Consider the following 23,255-nt stretch of genomic DNA (forward strand, 5'->3'; position numbering starts at 1 on the left):
CTCACAAACCTCACAATTTACATCAGCATTAACCCCTTAACTCCCACCTGAACCGAGCACATTCTCTCCAGTTTGGCTTTACCCCAGTCCAAAAGCTTCTGGAAAAAAGGTGTGAAAATTGCAACAAAACTGAGACGAAAACGATGATGGAAATGTGACAAAAAAGTGAGAAAACATTGGCAAAAAAGTGACGAAAATGTATGAAAAAGTGGCAAAAATTTCACAAAAATGTCAAAAAGAAATTGACAAGAAACTGACGAAAAATGTGATAAAAATTTACAAAAAATGTACAAAAATGTGTCAAAAAAAGTCAAAAAATGACAAAAAAATGACAAAAAAAAATGACAAAAATGTGACCAAAAAAATGACAAAAAATTGATAAAAAATGGACGAAAAAATGACAAAAATGTGACAAAATTACAAAAAAATGCAATAAATTTTTTTTGAAAAAATGTACAAAAATGTCACAAAAATGTCAAAAAGAAATTGACAAGAAACTGAGGAAAAATGACAAAAATGTGATAAAAAAAATGATGAAAAAATGACAAAAATGTGACGAAATTACAAAAATGCAATAAATTTTTTTTAAAAATGTACAAAAATATGTAAAAAAAAAGTCAAAAATTTTATAAAAAATTGACGAAAAAAAAAAAAAAAAAATGACAACAAATTGACAAAAAAATGACAAAAAATTGATAAAAATGTGACAAAATTACAAAAAATGCAATAAAAATTTTAGAAAAAATTAACAAAAATGTGACCAAAAATGACAAAAATGTGACCAAAAAATGACAAAAATTGGATAAAAAATTGACAAAAAAATGACAAAAAATTGATAAAAATTGATGAAAAAATGAAAAAAATGTGGAAAAAATGTAATAAAAATTTTGCAAAAAAATGACAAAAATGTGTCAAAAAAAGTCAAAAAATTTACGAAAAAATTGACGAAAAAATTACAAAAAAATGACCAAAAAATTGACAAAAAAATTAACAAAAAATTACAAAATATTGCAAAAAAAATGACAAAGTTACCCAAAGTTACCCAACCAAAAAATGATGGAAAAAAAATCTGATGAGAGGACCGAGAGAACCGAGAGGAAAAAGATCCTCTCGGTTCAGGCGGGAGTTAAGAGGTTAAACGGTTAGCATACGCCGCATGAGCCTATAGCTTCCTGGTTAGCAATGTCCTTTTTTTTAGGTAGCCTTTTTGAGTATGTAAGATGAATCACCAAGTCTAAGGTTATTATATACGTAGTGGGACATTTACCTGTGCTTTGGTGTGCCTCAGCTGCGCCCCCTTGTGGAGCTGGTGCGGGGCCTGCCCTGTGCGGTCACTAAACGGCGTCACCTGCGGAGGGCGCTGCTGCAGTACCTGGACGAGTTTGACCCCTGCAAGTGCGCGCCCTGTCCCAACAACGGCCGCGCGGCGCTGGACGGGACCGAGTGTGTTTGTGTGTGCCAGACCGGCACCTTCGGAGACAACTGTGAGCAGCGGGCCCCCGGCTACACCTCAGGTAAGGACCATTATATAGGGCTGTGTAACACCTCATTTGAAAGCTAAGACCCACAAAACAGATCTTTTTCCTCGTGTTGTTGCTGTGTTGTGTCACATTTTTGTTGAATTTTTGTCATATTTTTGTTGAATTTTTGTCACATTTTTGTTGAATTTTTGTCACATTTTTGTTGAATTTTTGTTGAATTTTTGTTGAATTTTTGTTGAATTTTTGTTGAATTTTTGTCACATTTTTGTCACATTTTTGTTGAATTTTTGTTGATTTTTTTGTTGAATTTTTGCCATATTTTTGTCGAATTTTTGTCACTTTTTTGTCGAATTTTTGTCACTTTTATGTTGAATTTTTGTCATATTTTTGTTGAATTTTTGTCACTTTTTTGTCGAATTTTTGTCACTTTTTTGTCGAATTTTTGTCACTTTTTGGTTGAGTTTTTGTCACATTTTTGTTCATTTTTTGTCACATTTTTGTTGAATTTTTGTCACATTTTTGTTGAATTTTTGTTGAATTTTTGTTGAATTTTTGTTGAATTTTTGTCACATTTTTGTTGAATTTTTGTCACATTTTGGTTGAATTTTTGTCACATTTGTGTTGCGTTTACATCCTTGTTCTCATTTTTTGTGGCTGTTTTGGTGCTTTTTTCCCAAGAAGACCAGGGGGGTCAAACTCATTTTTTAACCACGGCTTACACTTGTATTGCACTTTACAAGCCTGTGTCACAAGTTCCTAAAAGTACTACATAGTCATTATTCATTGACTCCACACTCTGACTGTCCATTTACCACGTGGCTATATCATGTGGTGTTCAAATCCTGAGCTCTTGTTATGTCAGTGCCCTCTGCTGGACACATGTGGAACTCTTCCTTTTTTTAAATATATTTAAGGCCCCCTAGTGGCGAGAATGAGCATTGTGGTTATTCTTTAACCTCTTAACTCCCGCCTGAACCGAGAGGACCTTTTTCCTCGCGTCATCAGATTTTTTTCCATCATTTTTTTGTAGGTATTCAACTCATTTTTGTAACTTTTTTGTCATTTTTAGTCACATTTTTTGCCACTTTTTCATCAATTTTTCATCACTTTTTTGTCAATGTTTTCTCACTTTTTTGTCACATTTCCATCATTGTTTTCGTCTCAGTTTTGTTGCTATTTTCACAGCTTTTTTTTAGAAGCTTTTGGACTGGGGTCAAGCCAAACTGGAGAAAATGTAGCCGTTTCAGGTGGGAGTTATGGGGTTAAAAAATCATAACGCCGCACAGGAATGGGCTAGAGACTTTTTTTTTACATACTCTGGGCCTGATCCGGCCCGCGCGCCGTATGTTTGACACCCCTGCTCTAGACGCTTGTAGTGTCACTGCGCTGTCACAATAATGTCGAATGGTGAATTATGTGGCGTATAGTGAATAATATTAGCATGAACTATCCTCCAAGTATATATACAATTTGTAAACGAGTGTGTACTCCCACTTCACCCGACTCAGTGGCTCAATAACAACACACAACCAAAACAAAAGTTCGGCATCTGAAGAGGGCAAGTGCGAAATGTTGACTCAAAGAACAGCCAAACTCTGACAACATGTGCATCATCATGACTCTGACGTGTAAAGTCTCCGTGTGCTCGTGTCCACAGAGGCAGTCGACGGCTCGTGGAGCTGCTGGGGCTCCTGGAGTCCCTGCAGGGCCTCGATGAGCCGCCGGAGATTCAGGAGGTGTAACAACCCGTCTCCTCTGAGGGGAGGCCGGCCCTGCCCTGGGCCCACCCAGCAGGACGAGCCCTGCTTCATCTCCCTCTTTGAGAAGTAAGATCCAGCGCCGTCACTACACTGAGACTTAATCTCCTGAGACCCTGTGACATTACATTTTTGCCTCTTGACACAATGATAGTCACATTTGTCCATCTTTGACCTGTTGGCCACATGTGGGGACACTGCCCACGCCATCTGGTGGTGATATCATAACATTACACCGATGTCAGTGACAAGACAATGGCGGGAATATCAGCAAAGTCCTTCTACACCAGTTCTCCAAAGAAACATCTATCCAAATTATATGACTAAAAGACATTTATTTATGTCCAACACTGTCTCTATCGTCATGTGGGGATTAAAATGTGACATATTTTAGTAATTGTAGCCGCGAGGACATCAGTGAATGTGAAGCACTGGTTTGAGATGTGGTTTAGCTAAACTTGGGACTATTTCGATGGATTTACAGTTGTAAATAGTTATTGTAAGTATTATTATTGTAGTATTGCACATTTGCAGAGTCATGTTGTACAGTTGTAAATCTTATATTAGAATACTAAGTGGTATATTGTCGTAGAAATAAACGACGTAGCTAGCGTGCTAGATAGCTAAACTATGTAGCCCAGCCTCTATGACAGCCATTTGTCTCAGATGTAGAGTTTAGTTTATTTTTTGTATATTTTTATTTTGTTCACGATCCGATACTGATGTTCGATATCGGAACCGACAATGGAAAAAATACCATATTGGGTATTGGCTACAAATATCCAATACTGAACCGATACCAGTTTTGGATCTCATCGCCTGAAAAACACGACTTTTACTAACTAAGTCTAAGTGAATATGGGCTGCAGATAATTTTGAACCTGGAGGATTCAACCGCGGAGTTAGTTTTAACCTCTTAACCTAAACTACTCATTATATTAAGCTGAAATCAGGATCAAGGACATCATTTTCTGCAAAAACTACTTCCTGTACAACATCACATTTTAGTTAATATACTTATAAGGTCCTATACTTTTCCCAAATAGCAAGAACAATTAGTAAATGCACACCAGACAAACTCTCGGGTCTCAGGAGGTTTTAAATGGGTCTACTCTGAGCTGGAGAGAGTGTTTTTGAAGTTAATGTCCTGTGATTTGATGCTGTACCTACTTCCTAGTCAGATCCAAAACATCTACGAGGCCAAATCCCCTTGATACTGTGACTCTGTATTTTTGTTACTTTTTTGTTGAATTTTTGTCACTTTTTTGTTACATTTTTGTCAGATTTTTGTTGAATTTTTTGGTTGAATTTTTCTCACTTTTTTGTCTGATTTTTGTTGAATTTTTGTCACTTTTTGGTTGAATTTTTGTCAGATTTTTGTTGAATTTTTGTCACTTTTTGGTTGAATTTTTGTCACATTTTTGTTGAATTTTTGTCACTTTTTGGTTGAATTTTCGTCACATTTTTGTTGAATTTTCGTCACATTTTTGTTGAGTATTTGTTGAATATTTGTCACATTTTTGTTGAATTTTTGTCACTTTTTTGTCAGATTTTTGTTGAATTTTTGTCACTTTTTTGTCACATTTTTGTTGAATTTTTGTCACATTTTGTTGAATTTTTTTCACATTTTTGTTGAGTTTACATCCTTGTTTTTTCTCATTTTTTATGGCTGTTTTTGTGTGCTTTTTTCCCCAAGAAGCTTTTTGATTAGGGTAAAGCCAAACTGGAGAAAATGGGATCAGGTGGGAGTGAAGAGGTTAACATTTATCACCAGAGCGGCTTTACAAAGATTTACAAATCCCCCTTGCTACTGTGACTCTGTACTTCTGAACCTCGTATTAATACATTTTTTTCCTCCCAATTTCACCGTTTGGAAGAGCCAGGTTGTCATGTGAGCCCGCTCTGGCAGGTAAAACGGTTGGGTGTCGGAGCAGGGCGAGGGTAGAGGTTTAGCAGACTTGAGGGAAGGAGTTTGAAATGGTTCTTCTTTCATTTTCTCACTCACTTCCTGTCGATGAACTTCCTGCTTCCTGCGCAGACAGGAAACGTGCGACGACGACGACGCCGACACACAGGGCTGGATCGACGAGCTGCCCCCGGGGTTTCAGGGCTGTCTGCGCCCCAAGAGACCGGAGAACGGCTTCCTCAGGGTCAGCGCCGCACCACACCAGCACCGCACCAGAACCACACCAGCACCGCACCAGCACCGCACCAGCACCGCACCAGCACCGCACCAGCACCGCACCAGCACCGCACCAGCACCACACCAGCACCGCACCAGAACCACACCAGCACCGCACCAGCACCGCACCAGCACCGCACCAGCACCACACCAGCACCACACCAGAACCACACCAGCACCAGCACCACACCAGCACCGCACCAGCACCGCACCAGCACCGCACCAGCACCGCACCAGCACCGCACCAGCACCGCCATGTTAAACTGACTTAAATTATAATATCACTCAGCGGAAGAAAGTGGTCCAAGGATTAGAGAGAAAACAAAGAATCATTGACAATATAATATCAACATGAATGGCGTCCGAGTGAAGTAACAAGCTTATGTTGTTTAACCCCTTAACTCCCACCTAAGCCGAGCACATTTTCTCCAGTTTGGCTTTACCCCAGTCCAAAAGCTTCTGGGAAAAAAACGGTGAAAATAGAGACAAAACTGAGATGAAAATAATGATGGAAATGTGAGAAAAAAGTGAGAAAACATTGACAAAAAAGTGACGAAAAATTGATGGAAAAATTGATAAAAATTTGACAAAAAAATGACAAAAAATTGATAAAAAATGGACGAAAATTAGATAAAAAATTTATAAAAAATTGACAAAAAAATGGACGAAAATTTTATAAAAAAATGACAAATATGATAAAAATTTGATAAAAAATTTATAAAAAATTGACAAAAAAATGGACGAAAATTTTATAAAAAAAAGACAAAAAATTGACAAAAATGTGCCAATTATGTGATAAAAATTTGACAAAAAATGACAAAAAATTGATTAAAAAATGGACGAAAAGACAAAAAAATGGCAAAAATTTGACAAAAAATTAGAAAATTGATAAAAAATGGACAACAAAATGACAAAAATTTGATTAAAAAATGGACGAAAAAATTGACAAAAATGTGACAAAAAAATGACAAAAAATTGAAAAAAATTTGAAAAAAAATGGATAAAAAATTGATAAAATTTGATTAAAAAATGATACAAAATTTGACAAAAAATTGAGAAAAATTTGATAAAAATTTGACAAAAAATGACAAAAAATTGATTAAAAATGATTTTAAAAAAATTGGTAAAAAATTTGATTTAAAAAAATGAATAAAAATTGATAAAAATTTGACAAAAAATTGGGAAAAATTTGATAAAAAATTGACAAAAATATGAAAAAAAAAATGATTAAAAAAATGACAAAAATGTGATAAAAATTTGACAAAAAAATGACAAAAAATGGATTAAAAAATGACAAAAACTGAGTTGAATACCCAACAAAAAAATTATGGAAAAAAAATCTGATGACGTGAGGTAAATGATCCTCTCCGGCGGGTTCAGGCGGGAGTTAAGAGGTTAAGATCTTCCATTTTGGACCACAGTTGTGACCAAAATGGCAGATGAAAATGAAAATGACCTGACTGTGTTTTCTCTTCGGACAGAAATCCAAGCAGTACTACCAGCAAGGAGAAGACGAGGAGTTCATCTGCTTCACAGGCTTCGAGCTGGAGGGATACCAGTTCTTCAGCTGCCGCCCGGACGGGTCCTGGGGCCAGCTCATGGGACGCTGCGTCCGTGAGTACCACCCTGACACCGCCTCACTTCTGTTAGCTCTCTGAGTAGTCATGGTGATGTAAACGTTTGGAAGGGTCTGTTTCATTCCATAGACTTAATATTGATAGATGACTTAACCTCACTGCTCCCCATTTATATGAATGACTCCATCGTCCATCAAAACCTCAGGAAAAAAGCTGTGAAAATACCGGTAGCAACAGAACTGAGACGAAAACAATGATGAAAATGTGACAAAAAAGAGACAAAAAAGTGATGAAAAATTGACGGAAAAATAACAAAAATGTCACAAAAAATTGACAAAGAAGTGACAAAAAATGGACGAAAAAATGACAAAAATGTCACAAAAAATTGACAAAAAAATGTCAAAAAATTATGAAAAAGTGCCAAAAATGTCACAAAAATTTGACAAAAAATAACAAAAATGTGATAAAACTTTGACAAAAAAGTGACAAAAAATTGACCAAAAAATGACCAAAAAAAATTGACCAAAAAATGACAAACAAAATTATGAAAAAGTGCCAAAAATGTCACAAAAATTTGACAAAAAAATGAACGAAAAAATGACCCAAAAAAATTACAAAAAAGTTACAAAAATGAGTTGAATCCCCCCAAAAAAAATGATGGGAAAAAAATCTGATGACGTGAGGAAAAAGATCCATTTAGATGAGTTTTGTAGATCTTAGCTTTCAAATGAGGCGTTACACTGGCCTACAGGATTTGGGTAAAGCTGAACTGGAGAAAATGCTCTCGGTTCAGGCGGGAGTTAAGAGGTTAAAGATATGAGACGCAGCGCACTGTTGTCAAATGAATCATATAATTTTTTAGGAAAAAAAAAGAAAGAGGTGTCTTTTGGAGTCACCCCAGGCCTGAGGACCAAATTCTATGGACACAGACATTTATATGGTTAGTCTGGTGTTATAAGGGATTTGCCTCAGGTGCTCTGTGGAGCGGGTCTGACTGTTTTTAATGCAGGCTAGCTGATACCATAGAAATGCACTAGCCTAGCGCCACGAAACTCTTCAAATATAAGAACTGCATGAATTACAAAAAAAAATATCTCCATAAATCAACAACACTCTAGATAACTAGGAAACGAGGCTCTATGTCAAAAATCCTGAAATATCCCTTTAACCCCTTAACTCCCACCTGAACCGAGCACATTTTCTCCAGTTTGGCTTTACCCCAATCCAAAAGCTTCTGGAAAAAAGGTGTGAAAATAGCAACAAAACTGAGACGAAAACAATGATGGAAAAGTAGCAAAAATGTCACAAAAATGTCACAAGAAATTGACAAAAAATGGACGAAAAAATGACAAAAATGTGACAAAAAAATGACACAAATTTGACAAAATGTGAGAAAAAAGTGACGAAAAATTGATGGAAAAATTGGCAAAAATGTCACAAAAATGTCACAAGTAATTGACAAAAAATGTGACAAAAAAATGACACAAATTTGATTTAAAAAAATGACAAAAATAATGACAAAAAATGTGATACAAATTGACAAAAAAAATTTGATAAAAATTTGACGAAAAAAAATGACAAAAAATTGACAGAAATGTGATAAAAAATGACAAAAAATTTGATAAAAATTTGATGAAAAAAATTACAAAAAAATGGACAAAAAATACAAAAAAATGACAAAAAAGTGAGGAAAAATTGATGAAAAAGTGGTAAAAATGTGAAAAAATGTGACAAAAAATACAAAATTTGTCAAAAGTGTGATACAAATTTGACCAAAAAATGACAAAAAATGTGACAAAAAATGACTTAAATTTGATTTTAAAAAAATCGAAAAAATGACAAAAATGTGACAAACAATGACAAAAAAATTGACAAAAAATTACAAAAAAATTGAACCTTCAAAAATGAGTTGAAGGTTCAGGCGGGAGTTAAGAGGTTAATATAGAAGGTGCAGTTACACATGTGACCTGAGGTGGCAGTAGTGAGCATAACATGCCTAACTTGCATCTCGCCCCTTTAAGCTTGAGCTGGTAAATGATGGAAACCAAACAGAATGCACTATAAAAATAAGTGCAGGCCTATTTTACATAGTGAATTAGACCTGACTGTGCTTGTCGTCCTCACGATCCCAGGCCAGACGTGTTTCCCCCCGGACGGCGTTCCCGACGACATGGCGCTGTTTCCGAACAAGCCGCAGTATCGCGTGGGCGAGTCCGTGGGCTTCAACTGCCTGACCCCCGGCCTGAGCCCCCTGCCCCGCGGCTTCTACCAGTGCGGCGCCTCGCTGAGCTGGGAACCCGCCCTGCCCAAAGACCTGCGCTGCACCGACGGTACGGGAGCAAACGCCGTCCACAGACACGGCTCAGTGTAGAAACGTGGTCTTTGTGTTCTCGCAGAGTCCCCGTTTGTCCCCGAGGTCCGCTGTGGTCCAGGACAGACGCTGCAGGGCGGTCAGTGTGCCTGCAGGGAGCGCCAGAGCTGCACGTGAGTACAATATCAGAGGAGTGTGTCAGCTGGACTGTGGATATATTTGAAAAAGTAAAACAAAAAAGTGGTGGGGCTGGATTAAAGGTGTACAGTATTTAGATGCTGCTTAGTGCAATTTTTCGACATTTTAACCTATTTCAACCCCTTAACTCCCACCTGACCCGAGCACATTTTCTCCAGTTTGGCTTTACCCCAGTCCAAAAGCTTCTGGGGAAAAAAGCTGTAAACAAAAGTGACGAAAAATTGATGAAAAAGTGGCAAAAATGTCACAAAAATGTGACAAGAAATTGACAAAAAATGGACGAAAAAATGACAAAAATATGACAAAAAAATGTCAAAAATGTGACAAAAAATGACAGAAATTTGATAAAAAATGTACGAAAAAATGACAAAAAATATGACAAAAACGTGATACAAATTTGACAAGAAAATGACAAAAGCTTTTAAAAAAAAAAAAAAAATCTTGTTACACATGGAAGTTGGAACCTTTTTAACCTCTTAACTCCCGCCTGAACCGAGAGCATTTTCTTCAGTTCAGCTTTACCCAAATCCTGTAGGCCAGTGTAACGCCTCATTTGAAAGCTAAGATCTTTCTTTTTCTGTCATTTTTTTTTGTAATTTTTTTTTGTCTTTTTTTTGGTCTTTTTTTGTAATTTTTTGTCATTTTTTTTTTCATTTTTGAAGTAATTTTTTGGGTCATTTTTTTAAATCATTTTTTTGTCCTTTTTTGTCCTTTTTAGTCATTTTTTGTAATTTTTTGTAATTTTTTGTAATTTTTTGTAAATTTTTTTGTCATTTTTTGTAATTTTTTTTGTCATTTTTTGTCATTTTTTTAGTAATTTTTAGTCCTTTTTTTGTCATTTTTTGACATTTTTTGGTTATTTTTTTTGTCATTTTTTTTGTCATTTTTAGTCATTTTTGTAATTTTTTGTCATTTCTTTCGTCAATTTTTTTGTCATTTTTTGTCATTTTTTTTGTCTTTTTTTTGGTCATTTTTCTGCCAATGAGATAAGACCAATTTTCTTACCCCATTGGCAAAGAAACAAGGACGAAATGTATCGAAACGAGTCAGAAACATCTCAGAACAAGTGAAATAATCCAGGACAAATGCCCAACAACTTCTTAACTAGTCAAAACAACTAAAATCTGGATTATTGTGCTCAGATTGAGATGTTTATACTGGTCTAGTTAAATACTTTTTGCAGGCCGTACGAGGCCAGTCTGTGCGTGCTGAACACACATATAGACGCCTCCGTGCACATGTCGGTGTGTTCCTTCATCACGGGCCGTTGCCATGGGGACCCGCTCTTCTACATCGCCGAGGGCACGTGCGACGGTTTGGACCAAAGCAAGCTGGACTGGGCCCGCTTCAGAGCCAAGATGGCCGCCAAGAGCTCGGTCCATGAGAGCTGCGACCTGGACACGTGCTACGACTGGGAGAAGTGCTCAGGTCAGTGGGAATGGGTGAACACGGCGGGGCACTTACAGCCGTTTTTACTGACGATGAAAGCTTGGTCATGGTTTACCGATTAACCCCTTAACTCCCACCTGAACCGAGCACGTTTTCTGCAGTTTGGTTTTACCCCAGTCCAAAAGCTTCTGGAAAAAAGGTGTGAAAATAGCGACAAAACTGAGACGAAAGCAATGGTGGAAATGTGACAAAAAAGTGAGGAAATATTGAGGAAAAAGTGACGAAAAATTGATGAAAAAGTGGCAAAAATGTCACAAAAATGTCACAAGAAATTGACAAAAAGTTGACAAAAAAAGACAAAAAAATGACAAAAATTTGACCAAAATGTGACAAAAAAATGATGAAAAATGGATAAAAATGGATAAAAAATTGATGAAAAAATGTGACGAAAAAATGACAAAAAATGTGACAAAATGTGACAAAAAAGTACAAAAATGTGATTAAAAAAATGACAAAAATTGGACACAAAAAATGACAAAAAATGACAAAAATTGACAAAAATTGACAAAAAATTGACAAAAATGTGATAAAAATGTGACAAAAAATGGATGAAAAAATTGACAAAAATTGCTAAAAAAAAAATTGACGAAAAAATGTGACAAAAAAAGTACAAAAATGTGATACAAAATTGACAAAAGTTGAAAAAAAAAAAGACAAAAATGTGATAAGAATGTGACAAAAAAGGACAAAAAATTGACTAAAAATTGATGAAAAAATGACAAAAATGTGACAAAAAATGAACCAAAAAATTACAAAAAATTGATGAAAAAATGTGACAAAAAATGAACCAAAAAATTACAGAATTACAGAAAAATGACAGAAAATTGATTTAAAAAATTGACAAAAAAATGTGACAAAAAAGTACAAAAATGACAAATAATGACAAAAATTTGACCAAAAAAAATGACAAAAATTTGATAAAATGTGATAAAAAAAGGACAAAAAATTGACAAAAAATGGATGAAAAAATGACAGAAAATTGATTTAAAAAATTGACAAAAAAATGTGACAAGAAAGTACAAAAATGACAAATAATGACAAAAATTGGACAAAAAAAATTACAAAAAAGTGATTAAAAAATGACAAAAAAGTTACAGAAATAAGTTGAATACCCAACAAAAAAATGATGGAGAAAAAAATCTGATGACGTGAGGAAAAAGATCCTCTCGGTTCAGGCGGGAGTTAAGAGGTTGATACAAATGGGACATACTGACTCCCAGTTCCGCCCTTGCCCTGAACGGAGACTCTTTTAATCAGTGACTGCAGTTTTACCCCCCTCCTCCTGATGTCCCGCTGTGCTTGCTCTCCCACTGTAGCATCGAAGCGGTGCCAGTGCCAGTCTTTGGGGGAATGTCCCAAAGATGCCGCCCCTGCCGCCTGTGTCACCATCACCGTGATCCAGATAACCCAGTCCGTCAGCCTGTGCGCGCTGGGGGCCATGCGCTGTGCGGGACACCAGCTGGAGATCATCAACGAAGACGGGCCGTGTGCTGCCTGAGCTCCGCCCCCTTCACGCTTCGTCCCGTACTATGATAGAACCTGCTGTTTCAGGACTGTGGCTCTTTCCATCTGCAGTTTGAAAGCTCTTGTTTTTATAATGATGTGTTTGCCCACAATGTAACACATGTAATACAATGTAATAAATCAAAATCAATACATTTTTGACCAAAGTAGAATGGACACCTGACAATCTTGATCATTTATTTATGATTGGATGAAACAGATATGTATCTTTAGTGTGTGGGATGTTATGAAATGGAATGACAAAAAAGTGACAAAAAATGACAAAAATGTGACAAAAAATGGCAAAAAATGACAAAAATGTGATAAAAAATGACAAAAAATGACCAAAAAAAAGACAAAAAATGACAAAAATGTGATAAAAATGTGACAAAAAAATGACAAAAATGTGACAAAAAATGACAAAAAAGTGACAAAAAATGACAAAAAAGTGACAAAAAATGACAAAAATGTGACAAAAAAGTGACAAAAATGTGACAAAAAATGACAAAAATTGGGAAAAAATGTGACCAAAAAAATGAAAAAAATGTGACAAAAAATGGCAATAAATGACAAAAAAAATGACCAAAAAAATGACAAAAAATGACAAAAATGTGATAAAAATGTGACAAAAAAAGGACAAAAATGTCATTAAAAATTGACGAAAAAATGACTAAAATGTGACAAAAAAGTGACAAAAATGACTAAAATGTGACAAAAAAGTGACAAAAAATGACAAAAAAGTGACAAAAATGACTAAAATGTGACTAAAATGTGACAAAAAAGTGACAAAAATGTGACAAAATGTGACAAAAAAATGACAAAAATGTGACAAAAAATGGCAATAAATGACAAAAAAAATGACCAAAAAAATGACCAAAAAAATGACAAAAAAAGACAAAAATGTGATAAAAATATGACAAAAAATGACTAAAAAAGTGACAAAAATGTGACAAAAAATGACAAATGTGACAAAATGTGACAAAAAATGACAAAAATGTGACAAAAAACCTGACTATGTTTCACAATCTTGATCATTTATTTATGATTGGATAAAAAAAAATATGTATCTTTAGTGTGTGGGATGTTATGAAATGGATTGCTAGTGCTAGTGGAGTGCAATGGCGCCATCTTGGGTTAGAGTGAGTGGGTCAAGTAAAATATTTTGTCTTAATTTTGGTCAAAGTGATATTTTTGACGACTAAAATTGGACTTAAGCTAAATTAAAAGTTTTTCATGAGACAAAACTATGACTAAAATGTCCAGAGATTTTAGTCGACTAAAATAAGACTAAATGATAATAAAAAGCAGAGACTAAAATCATCCAGACTTCTATTGACCGTCTGAACTAGCCTCATCTTAAATGAGATAAATGACTTAAAATTGCCTGAATAAAGGTTCTTTATGTTGAATTTGAGTCTGTTTGGACGAATAAAGATAAAGATACAAATGCTGGAACAAGCATGAAACCCACTTTGAAATCACACACGAAATGTGACAAAAAAGTGAGAAAAGTTTGACAAAAAAATGATGAAAAATGTATGAAAAAGTGGCAAAAATGTCACAAGAAATTGACCAAAAATGAACGAAAAAATGACAAAAATTTGAAAAAAATGTAACAAAAAAAGGACAAAAATTTGACAAAAAAATGACAAAAATGTGACAAAAAATGACAAATAAAGTTACAAAAATGAGTTGAATACCCACCAAAAAAATGTTGGAAAAAAAATCTGATGACGTGAGGAAAAACATCCTCTCGGTTCAGGCGGGAGTTAAGAGGTTAAGATTAAATGAAGCGACGCCACTGACAGATCAGACTCATTTTCAGTGTGTAATGAACACATGCGGCTCCGGTCAGAGTGGTTCATCTTACTCATCTCATCCAATCATCACTCTAAAAGAAAAAAGCTACTTCATTAGTTCAATGCTCAGGTGAATCAGAATTGAAATAATAATAAAAGAGTCAATTTTCTGAAAAGAAGAAGTTATATGAGGGGGAACAGTGACCTCTAGTGGATGAGAACAGCAACAACATCTGTGCTGTTCCTCAAAAAAATATTAAAGCTAAAAAGTATTGATACTTGGTGTTGCGACAAAGCCGTATTGCGATATATCGTCCCCGCCCTAAATGTAGCAAATGTTCCACAGTGTAGCTTTAAAAAAAAAAAGATCATTTGGGGAAAACAGAAAGAGCTGAGAAAAGACAACACAGGTCCAAGCGTTTATTTTTATTTTTATTAAAGACTGTTTATTGTGGCGTTTCGGCGCGACACGTCACGGATGACACACGACACACCCAGCAGAGGGCGCTCTCCTCCACATCAGGGGGGGTCCTGCTCACGGGCTGTGTGCTCTGGGACTTTTACAGGGAACAGGAGAGTCAGCAGAGGCAAACAAAGTGCAGGCAGACGATGGAAACAGACGGTATTCAGAGGCGGAAAGTGGCAGAGTGTTGGTCTACTTTTATTTCCCAAGACATTTTTGAACTGGATTGAGGGTCAAAGTATTTCTTAATTTCTTAATTTCACTCCCTTCCGTCAGTGGCCGCACGCGTCACTCTTTCGACTGTTGTAATACGGCAGGAAAACCACTCCAGCTCTCAGACTGTCCAGGCTGAAAGTGATTTGACCTTTCACTACAGTCTTGCACATGTGAAAGCAGTGCAGGAACAATGTATGGTTTGTTCAGTTTGAGGAATTGAGGAAATGTGTCTCGTTTTGAGCGGTTTTCACTCATTTAGACGCTTTTTTTTACTTTTTGTATATTTTTTGGTCAAATTTTTCTCACTTTTTTGTCAGATTTTTGTCAATTTCTGTCGTTTTTTCGTCCATTTTTTCTCAATTTTACATGAAATTTTTCTCACTTTTTTGTCAGATTGTTGTACATTTTTGTTGGGTTTTTTTCGTCAATTTTTTCGTCAATTTTTGGTCAATTTTTGGTCGATTTTTGTCGTTTTTTTGTAATTTTTTTGGCACATTTTCGTCCATATTTTCGCAATTTTTCGTCAAATTTCTCTAATTTTTTTGTCAAATTTTTGTCAATTTTTGTCTGTTTTTTGTACATTTTTTGTAAATTCTTTGGCACTTTTTCGTCCATTTTTTCTCAATTTTTCTTCCATTTTTTCTCCGTTTTTCGTCCATTTTTTCTCAAATTTTTGTAATTTTTTTGTCAATTTTTTCCTCAATTTTTCGTTAATTTTTTCTAATTTTTTTGTCACATTTTTGTCAATTTCTGTCGTTTTTTTGGACATTTTTGGCAAATTTTTTGGCACTTTTTCGTCCATTTTTTCTCCGTTTTTCATCAATTTTTTCTCAAATTTTCGTCAAATTTTTGTCAATTTCTGTCGTTTTTTTGTACATTTTTTGTACATTTTTTCTCAATTTTTCGTCAAATTTTTCTACATTTTTTGTCATTTTTCTTTTCAATTTTTGTCGTTTTTTGTTTAGACACTTTTCCTGATCGGACCAAGTTTACTTTGCTTGTTTGAGGACATTTCAGACCAGTTCTAGGGTAAATCTCGCTTTGAAATAAGAAAGTAAAATCGCAACAATGAGACAAGACCAGTTTTCTTACCCCATTGGCAAAGAAAATGACCTGAAATAAGGACGAAATGTATCGAAACGAGTCAGAAACATCTCAGAACAAGTGAAATAATCTAGGACAAATGCCCAAGAACTTCGTACGGCCCACACGGAGCACGAGGGGAGCATTTATTTCTAGTTCAGCCTTTAATCCTGGTTCAGTTGCTGTTCGTTGCAGAGCAGTGATGTCGTTGGTAAAAGTGGCCTCTGCTGATTTGTTATTGAAATTTCTGCCACACTGGTCGGTCGTCACATTGCTTTTTATTGTCTTCCATTCACCTCCATTGTTAGTCTTTAACGACAGAGGTTTCAAATTATAAAATGTTAAATGTCAAAGCTGAGGCACCAAAGTGATGTTTTTTTAAGCTCCCGCCTGAACCGAGAGCATTTTCTCCAGTTCAGCTTTACCCAAATCCTGTAGGCCAGTGTCACACCTCATTTGAAAGCTAAGATCTACAAAACTAAATTGATCTTTTTCCCTCACGTCATCAGTTTTTTTTCCCATCACTTTTTTTGTCAGGCAGTCGTCTCATTTTTGTCAAATTTTCGTGACATTTTTCTCACTTTTTTGTCCATTTTCTGTCAATTTTTGTCTTTTTTTTTAAAATTTTTGTAAATTTGTTGTCACTTTTTCGTCCATTTTTTCTAAATTTTTCGTCAAATTTTACTCACTTTTGTGTCAATTTTTTGTCAATTTTTGTCATTATTTCGTACATTTTTTGTCACTTTTTCGTCAATTTTTTCTCACTTTTTCGTCAAATTTTGTCATTTTTTGTCACTTTTTCGTCAATTTTTTTCTCAATTTTTCGTCAATTTTTTTCTAAATTTTTTGTCAATTTTTTGTCAATTTTAAACATTTTTTGTAAAAAAAATTGTCATTTTTTGTCACTTTTTCGTCCATTTCTTCTCAATTTTTCGTAAATTTTTACTCACTTTTTTGTCAATTTTTGTCAATATTTTGTACATTTTTTGTCCCTTTTTCGTCAATTTTTTCTCACTTTTTCGTCAAATTTTGTCATTTTTTGTCACTTTTTCGTCAATTTTTTTCTCAATTTTTCGTCAATTTTTTTCTAAATTTTTTGTCAATTTTTTGTCAATTTTAAACATTTTTTGTAAAAAAAATTGTCATTTTTTGTCACTTTTTCGTCCATTTCTTCTCAATTTTTCGTCAATTTTTACTCACTTTTTTGTCAATTTTTGTCAATATTTTGTACATTTTTTGTCCCTTTTTCGTCAATTTTTTCTCCATTTTTCGTCAATTATTTATAATTTTTTGCCGGTTTTATGTACATTTTTTGTACATTTTTGTAACTTTTTCATCCATTTTTTCCTCTATTATTCGTCAAATTTTTCTCACTTTTTCATCAAATTTTTGTCATTTTTTGTCAATTTTTTCCCCATTTTTCGCCAATTTTTTCTCACTTTTTTCACATTTTCATCCTTGTTTTTGCCTCCGTCTTGTCGCTATTTTCACACCTTTTTTCCCGAAGCTTTCGGATTGGGGTAAAGCTGGAGAAAATGTGCTCGGTTCAGTTGAGAGTCAAGGGGTTAATGTGTTTAAGCCTCTCATGAAGCTCCACTTTACTGTCAGTGTGTCGACGAGCAGTGGAAAGAAATGTGACAACCCCCGTCTTCCCTCTCCCATGAACCCGGAGCACAAATGAGCCTCGGCCAACCCCCCTTTGCGACCCGTACCCGCCCCGTCCCGGCGCCGTGGCCCGGACCTGGATCCCGACGTGGTCTGGTCTGGTCTGGACGGTTTCATGGAGTTTTATGATTTCTTTTTTTTTCTCAAAGTGAGGCTCGGTCCTCGCCCTCACTTGCAGTTGAACACAGAGTATTTGTTTTTTATTTCTACAGACACGCACGGCTCGCACTCACAGTTTCTACCTCTACGTGAACAACGGAAGAAAAAAAAAACAACGGAACGTCCGCCGGGCTGCGTCCACGCGAAGGCTCGTCCACGGGGGGAAAATGCGACCTCCAAAACTGTAGCTTTCCAGCCCTTTTCAAGTAGCTGCCCTAAAGACTTTGATTACTCACTATTTCTTCCACCCACAAACATCAGAGGTAAATATAGAAAAGTATTAAGCTCCATGTGCCATTTTTGTCACAGTGTGAATTAAAGGTTGGAGTCCTGAGTCGACGTTAAAGGCTCTGTGCACAGAGGGTAATGTGTCGTTCATATGTCCTCTGCAAAAAGTATTCAACTAGATCAGTAAAAACATCTCAATTTGAGCATAATAATCCACATTTTAGTTGTTTTGACTAGTTAAGAAGTTCTTGGGCATTTGTCCTAGATTATTTCACTTGTTCTGAGATGTTTCTGACTCGTTTCGATACATTTCGTCCTTATTTCTGGTCATTTTCTTCTGGAAATCCCCCATTTATCTGGTGCAAGTCCACTGGGCTCACCACAAGGCTGTGTCCTGTCTCCGCTTTTATTTATCTTGAAACTGTGGGGTAAGAAAGTTGGTCTTATCTCATTGGCAACTTTACTTTCTTATTTCAAGCGAGATTTCCCCTAGAACTGGTCTGAAATGTCCTCAAACAAGCAAAGTAAACTCGGTCCGATCAGGAAAAGTGTCTAAATGAGTGAAAACCGCTCAAAACGAGATACATTTCCCTCAATTCAAGTCATTTAAGCCAATGCTTGATATTTACTTTTTGTAGTGTACCCAATATTATTACAAAGTGACCGTAGATTATTCAGTATTTCATTGTGTGTTGTGTTGAAATGAAGCTCAAAGACTCTCCAAATCAAACCTTTTACTGAAAAACTAAATAAAAAAAAGCATTGGCTTAAATTTCCTGGTGGTCAATTTTTTCTCAATTTTTCGTCAAATTTGTGTCACTTTTTCGTCCATTTTTTCTCAATTTTTGTCAAATTTGTCTCACTTTTTTGTCAAATTTTTTGTCAAATTTTTGTCCTTTTTTTGTACATTTTTTGTACATTATTTGTCACTTTTCGTCCATTTTTCCCCACAATTTTTCGTCAAATTTGTGGCACTTTTTTGTCAAATTTTTGTCACTTTTTCGTCCATTTTTTCTCACTTTTCATCATTGTTTTCGTCTCAGTTTTGTTGCTATTTTCACACCTTTTTTCCAGAAGCTTTTGGACTGGGGTAAAGCCAAACTGGAGAAAATGTGCTCGGTTCAGGCGGGAGTTAAGTGTTGTATTGAAATGAAGCTCAAATCAAACCTTTTACTGAAAAACGAAAAAAAAAAAAAGGCTTAAACGACTTGAGGAAATGTATCTCGTTTTGAGCGGTTTTCACTCATTTAGACACTTTTCCTGATCGGACCGAGTTCACTTTGCTTGTTTGAGGACATTTCAGACCAGTTCTAGGGTAAATCTCGCTTGAAATAAGAAAGTAAAATTGCCAATGAGATAAGACCAACTTTCTTACCCCACAGTTTCAAGATAAATAAAAGCGGAGACAGGACACACCCTTGTGGTGAGCCCAGTGGACTTGCACCAGATAAATGGGGGATTTCCAGAAGAAAATGACCTGAAATAAGGACGAAATGTATCGAAACGAGTCAGAAACATCTCAGAACAAGTGAAATAATCCAGGACAAACGCCCAAGAACTTCTTAACTAGTCAAAACAACTAACATTTGGATTATTATGCTCAATTTGAGATGTTTATACTGATCTAGTTAAATACTTTTTGCAGTGCAGGAAGTGAGCCAAAAACACAGCGTGCACAGAGCCTTTTTGTCCCCACGGGGCAGTGATCATCAGTGGGCCAGTGGTTCTCAAAGTGGGTGTTCGGGGTCCCAAGGTGAAGAAAGAGAAAATATTTATAGGGTATGTAATATTAATCTTATATTGAGCGCGTAGATAGACATTACAAAACCAGATTTGAAATGTTCTTGCTTGATATTGGCTGTTCTATTGATACAGTTTTACAGTTGGGGTATAAGCTGGAGCTTCTTTTGGGGGGCCCCGGCCTGAAAAGGTTGGGAATCAATTTTTCGTCAATTTTTTCTCACTTTTTGGTCAATTTTTTGTTATTTTTGGTCATTTTTTTGTACATTTTTTGTCACTTTTTCGTCAATTTTTTGTCAATTTTTCGTCAATTTTTTCTAAATTTTTCGTCAAATTTTTTGTCATTTTTTGTCAAATTTTTGTCATTTTTTGTCTGTTTTTTGTACATTTTTTGTACATTTTTTGTCACTTTTTCGTCAATTTTTCGTCAATTTTTTTCTAAATTTTTCGTCAAAGTTTTTGTCATTTTTTGTCAAATTTTTGTCATTTTTTGTCTGTTTTTTGTACATTTTTTGTCACTTTTTGATCCATTTTTTCCTCTGTTTTTCGTCAAATTTTTGACATTTTTTGACATTTTTTGTACATTTTTTGTCACTTTTTCGTCAATTTTTTCTCAATTTTTCGTCAAATTTTTCTCACTTTTTTGTCAAATTTTTGTCAATTACTGACTGTAGTTCCATCTTTACCTTTACGGAAAGTACCTTATGATCTTTTCTCCACCTCATCTTCAAAAACAGTTCTATTCATCAATTCAAAGTGGTCGTCGAAGAAGCTGAGGATGACGGGACGTCCCTTGATGTGAAACCCTACTGAGCATCTGTGGGGCATCTTCAAACAGAAGGAGGGAGGTCTTTAAACACCCGCCAGGTCAGTGGAAGAGCAGTCGAGTGGCGACCTGTGACCTCTGAGGTTAAGACAGAGGCGGAAAAGTACCAGGTTTACCCACTTTTGGTACCACCAGAGATGTATAAGTTCAACCTCAGACATATTCATTTCTCTTCATTTCGTCTCCAGGTCGTTCTTTAAGGGGAGACACTACAGGCAAAACACATTTTTTTCAGTTTTCAGGTTTTGGGCCAAATCGGTCTCTGAACATACAAGCTTTCACCCGGAAACAAAAAATATTCCTAATCTTCACAATAACATGTTTAAATATTGCGCTGATTCAATGTTCCCCCATAGACTTGTATGGGAGAACGCAATTTCAAGGGCCTTTTTCTCAAAACACATTTTTCTGTCATTGTGGCGACACTATGTCCACGTCAGTCGGACCTAAAGACTTCACATTTTCCAGACTTGGACTGAACAATATTTGGAAGATTTTTTCAGAGGGATTTTTTATTATTTAATCTCTAAGCCCCATTTATTGAGTTTTGAGTGTCAAAAAATAAGGCGAAAATGTAATTCTGGATTTTTTTCTTTTTTTTTGTGTGTCATTTTTTGTCAAATTTTTGTCGAATTTTTATCACATTTTTGAAAATTTTTCTGGTCATTTTTTGTCATATTTTTGTCCTTTTCTTGTGACATTTTTGCCACATTTTCATCATTTTTTGTCACATTTTTGTCATTTTTTCGTCAGTTTTTCATCAATTTTTTGACATTTTTTGTCAAATTTTTGTCAAATTTTTGTCAAAAAGTTTCATCACATTCATTTTGTCATTTTTTCTGGTAATTTTTTGTCATATTTTTGTCATTTTTCGTCAATTTTTTGTCCATTTCTTGTGACATTTTTGCCACATTTTCATCAATTTTTCATCAGTTTTTTGTCATTTTTTGTCACAATTTTGTCATTTTATCGTCAGTTTTTTATCAATTTTTTGACATTTTTTGTCAATTTCTTGTGACATTTTTGCCACATTTTCATCAATTTTTCGTCACTTTTTTGACATTTTTTGTAGCATTTTTTGTCACATTTTTGTCATTTTTTCGTCAGTTTTTCATCAATTTTTTGTCATTTTTTGTCAAATTTTTGTCAATTTTTTGTCAAATTTTTATCACATTTTTTGTCATTTTTTCGTCAATTTTTTGTCAATTTCTCGTGACTTTTTTCCACTTTTTTGTCAGTTTTTTATAAATTTTTTGTCTTTTTTTTGTCCATTTCTTGCGACATTTTTTGCCACATTTTCATCCATTTTTCGTCACTTTTTTGTCAATGTTTTCCCACTTTACACATTTTCCCACTAACCAACAGCTTATTTTAAACCTAAACAAGGAATCCAAAATCCCCTCTGAAAAAGTCTTGGCAACTCATTTACCAATAAAATGAAACCATAAATTTGAATGTAGCTCTATCCATTATCCAGACTTTGTCGTCGAAATTGATGTGAAATTTGGGGCATTTTTACCATAAAAAACCTCGTTCTTACATGAAAAGATAAAATGACAGAAAACTTGCAATGTATTTTTTTCTCACATTTATGCCAGTGATCGACAGCACAAGTTTCAAATTGATATCTGTTAATATACATTTTTCCCCCCTATTCACCTGCAGTGTCACTTAGGAGAACTTCTGGCCCACGGGCAAAGTAATCAATCGGGAGCCGACCAGGATTTCCCTTTTTTTTGTTTTGTTTTAAATCAACTGAAACTTAAAAAAAAAAAAAAATGGGATCCGCCTTCGTGTGGACGCAGCCTCCTTCGCCACAGTTTATGAAACGTAAAAACCGCCGACTTCATGAAGGAATGTTTGAAAGTCTTTCGAGTCCCGGAAATATGACGATGGAGAGTTTTTCGTAGAGTTTTGATTCTGTACATGTTTTTTTTTCGTTTTGTTTTTTGTACATCCGTCCGTTTTTTTGTCCTGTGCTTTTTTTCCCCCAAACCAAACATCCGCTCATCCAATCCTAGAAAGTTTCGTGATAAAGTCTCTCGCTTATCACAAAATAGTCCATATATTTGTTTTCTCTTCACGTCCAAGCTTTGGCCCGACGACGACAAAACAACACGGGTAATACTCTTTGATATTTTTCTCTTTTTTTTTGTTGTCGTTGTTGTTGTAAGATCGAAGAAACCCTTTTTTTTATTTAATCTTCTTAGGGACACACGCACGAATGAATGAGGAATGTCAAACAGGAAGTGCACGGCCGCGCTACAGGAAGTGGAAGTCTCTCGGGCTTCGCTTTTCTAACCTCTTTGGGAAAAAGTTTGGTGGAAATAGAAGCTCCGGTCTTTTCTTCTGCCGACTCGTCGCCAGGGCAACCGAGCTCCCGGATTTACTTCCTTGTGTAGGAGAAGAAGAAGAAGAAGAGGAGGAGACTCGACGCCCCGGCACCGGAATCACTGGAAAACGATTCTTTAACTCCTTCTTTCTCATTGTTCTTGCACACAAGACTCAGACTCCAGCCCCACAACTACAAAAAGTGAATATCAAGCATTGGCTTACAAGGCCGTGGGAACCCAGGGTGCTGAGGGCGCCGCGGCACAACCTGGTGGATAGTTTGTGAA

General features: G+C 35.5%; 1 protein-coding gene across 1 annotated transcript in view; it reads left to right on the plus strand.

The window, feature by feature from the left end:
* LOC306981482 (complement component C6-like) overlaps nucleotides 1-12,453 on the plus strand; it is a gene marked incomplete at its 3' end in the record, with an annotated part of 32,438 nt that extends 19,985 nt beyond the window's left edge. Inside the window, exons 11-18 of the mRNA XM_079581090.1 lie at nucleotides 1,289-1,514; nucleotides 3,139-3,307; nucleotides 5,277-5,388; nucleotides 6,902-7,034; nucleotides 9,130-9,327; nucleotides 9,394-9,481; nucleotides 10,690-10,934; nucleotides 12,272-12,453. Coding sequence (XP_079437216.1) covers nucleotides 1,289-1,514; nucleotides 3,139-3,307; nucleotides 5,277-5,388; nucleotides 6,902-7,034; nucleotides 9,130-9,327; nucleotides 9,394-9,481; nucleotides 10,690-10,934; nucleotides 12,272-12,453 — 1,353 coding nt within the window. The remainder of the gene's footprint in view (nucleotides 1-1,288; nucleotides 1,515-3,138; nucleotides 3,308-5,276; nucleotides 5,389-6,901; nucleotides 7,035-9,129; nucleotides 9,328-9,393; nucleotides 9,482-10,689; nucleotides 10,935-12,271) is intronic.
* Nucleotides 12,454-23,255: the final 10,802 nt, after the last annotated feature.

This window comes from Gobius niger (assembly GCF_951799975.1).
Source record: "Gobius niger genome assembly, chromosome: 22".
Taxonomy (NCBI): Eukaryota; Metazoa; Chordata; class Actinopteri; order Gobiiformes; family Gobiidae; genus Gobius; species Gobius niger.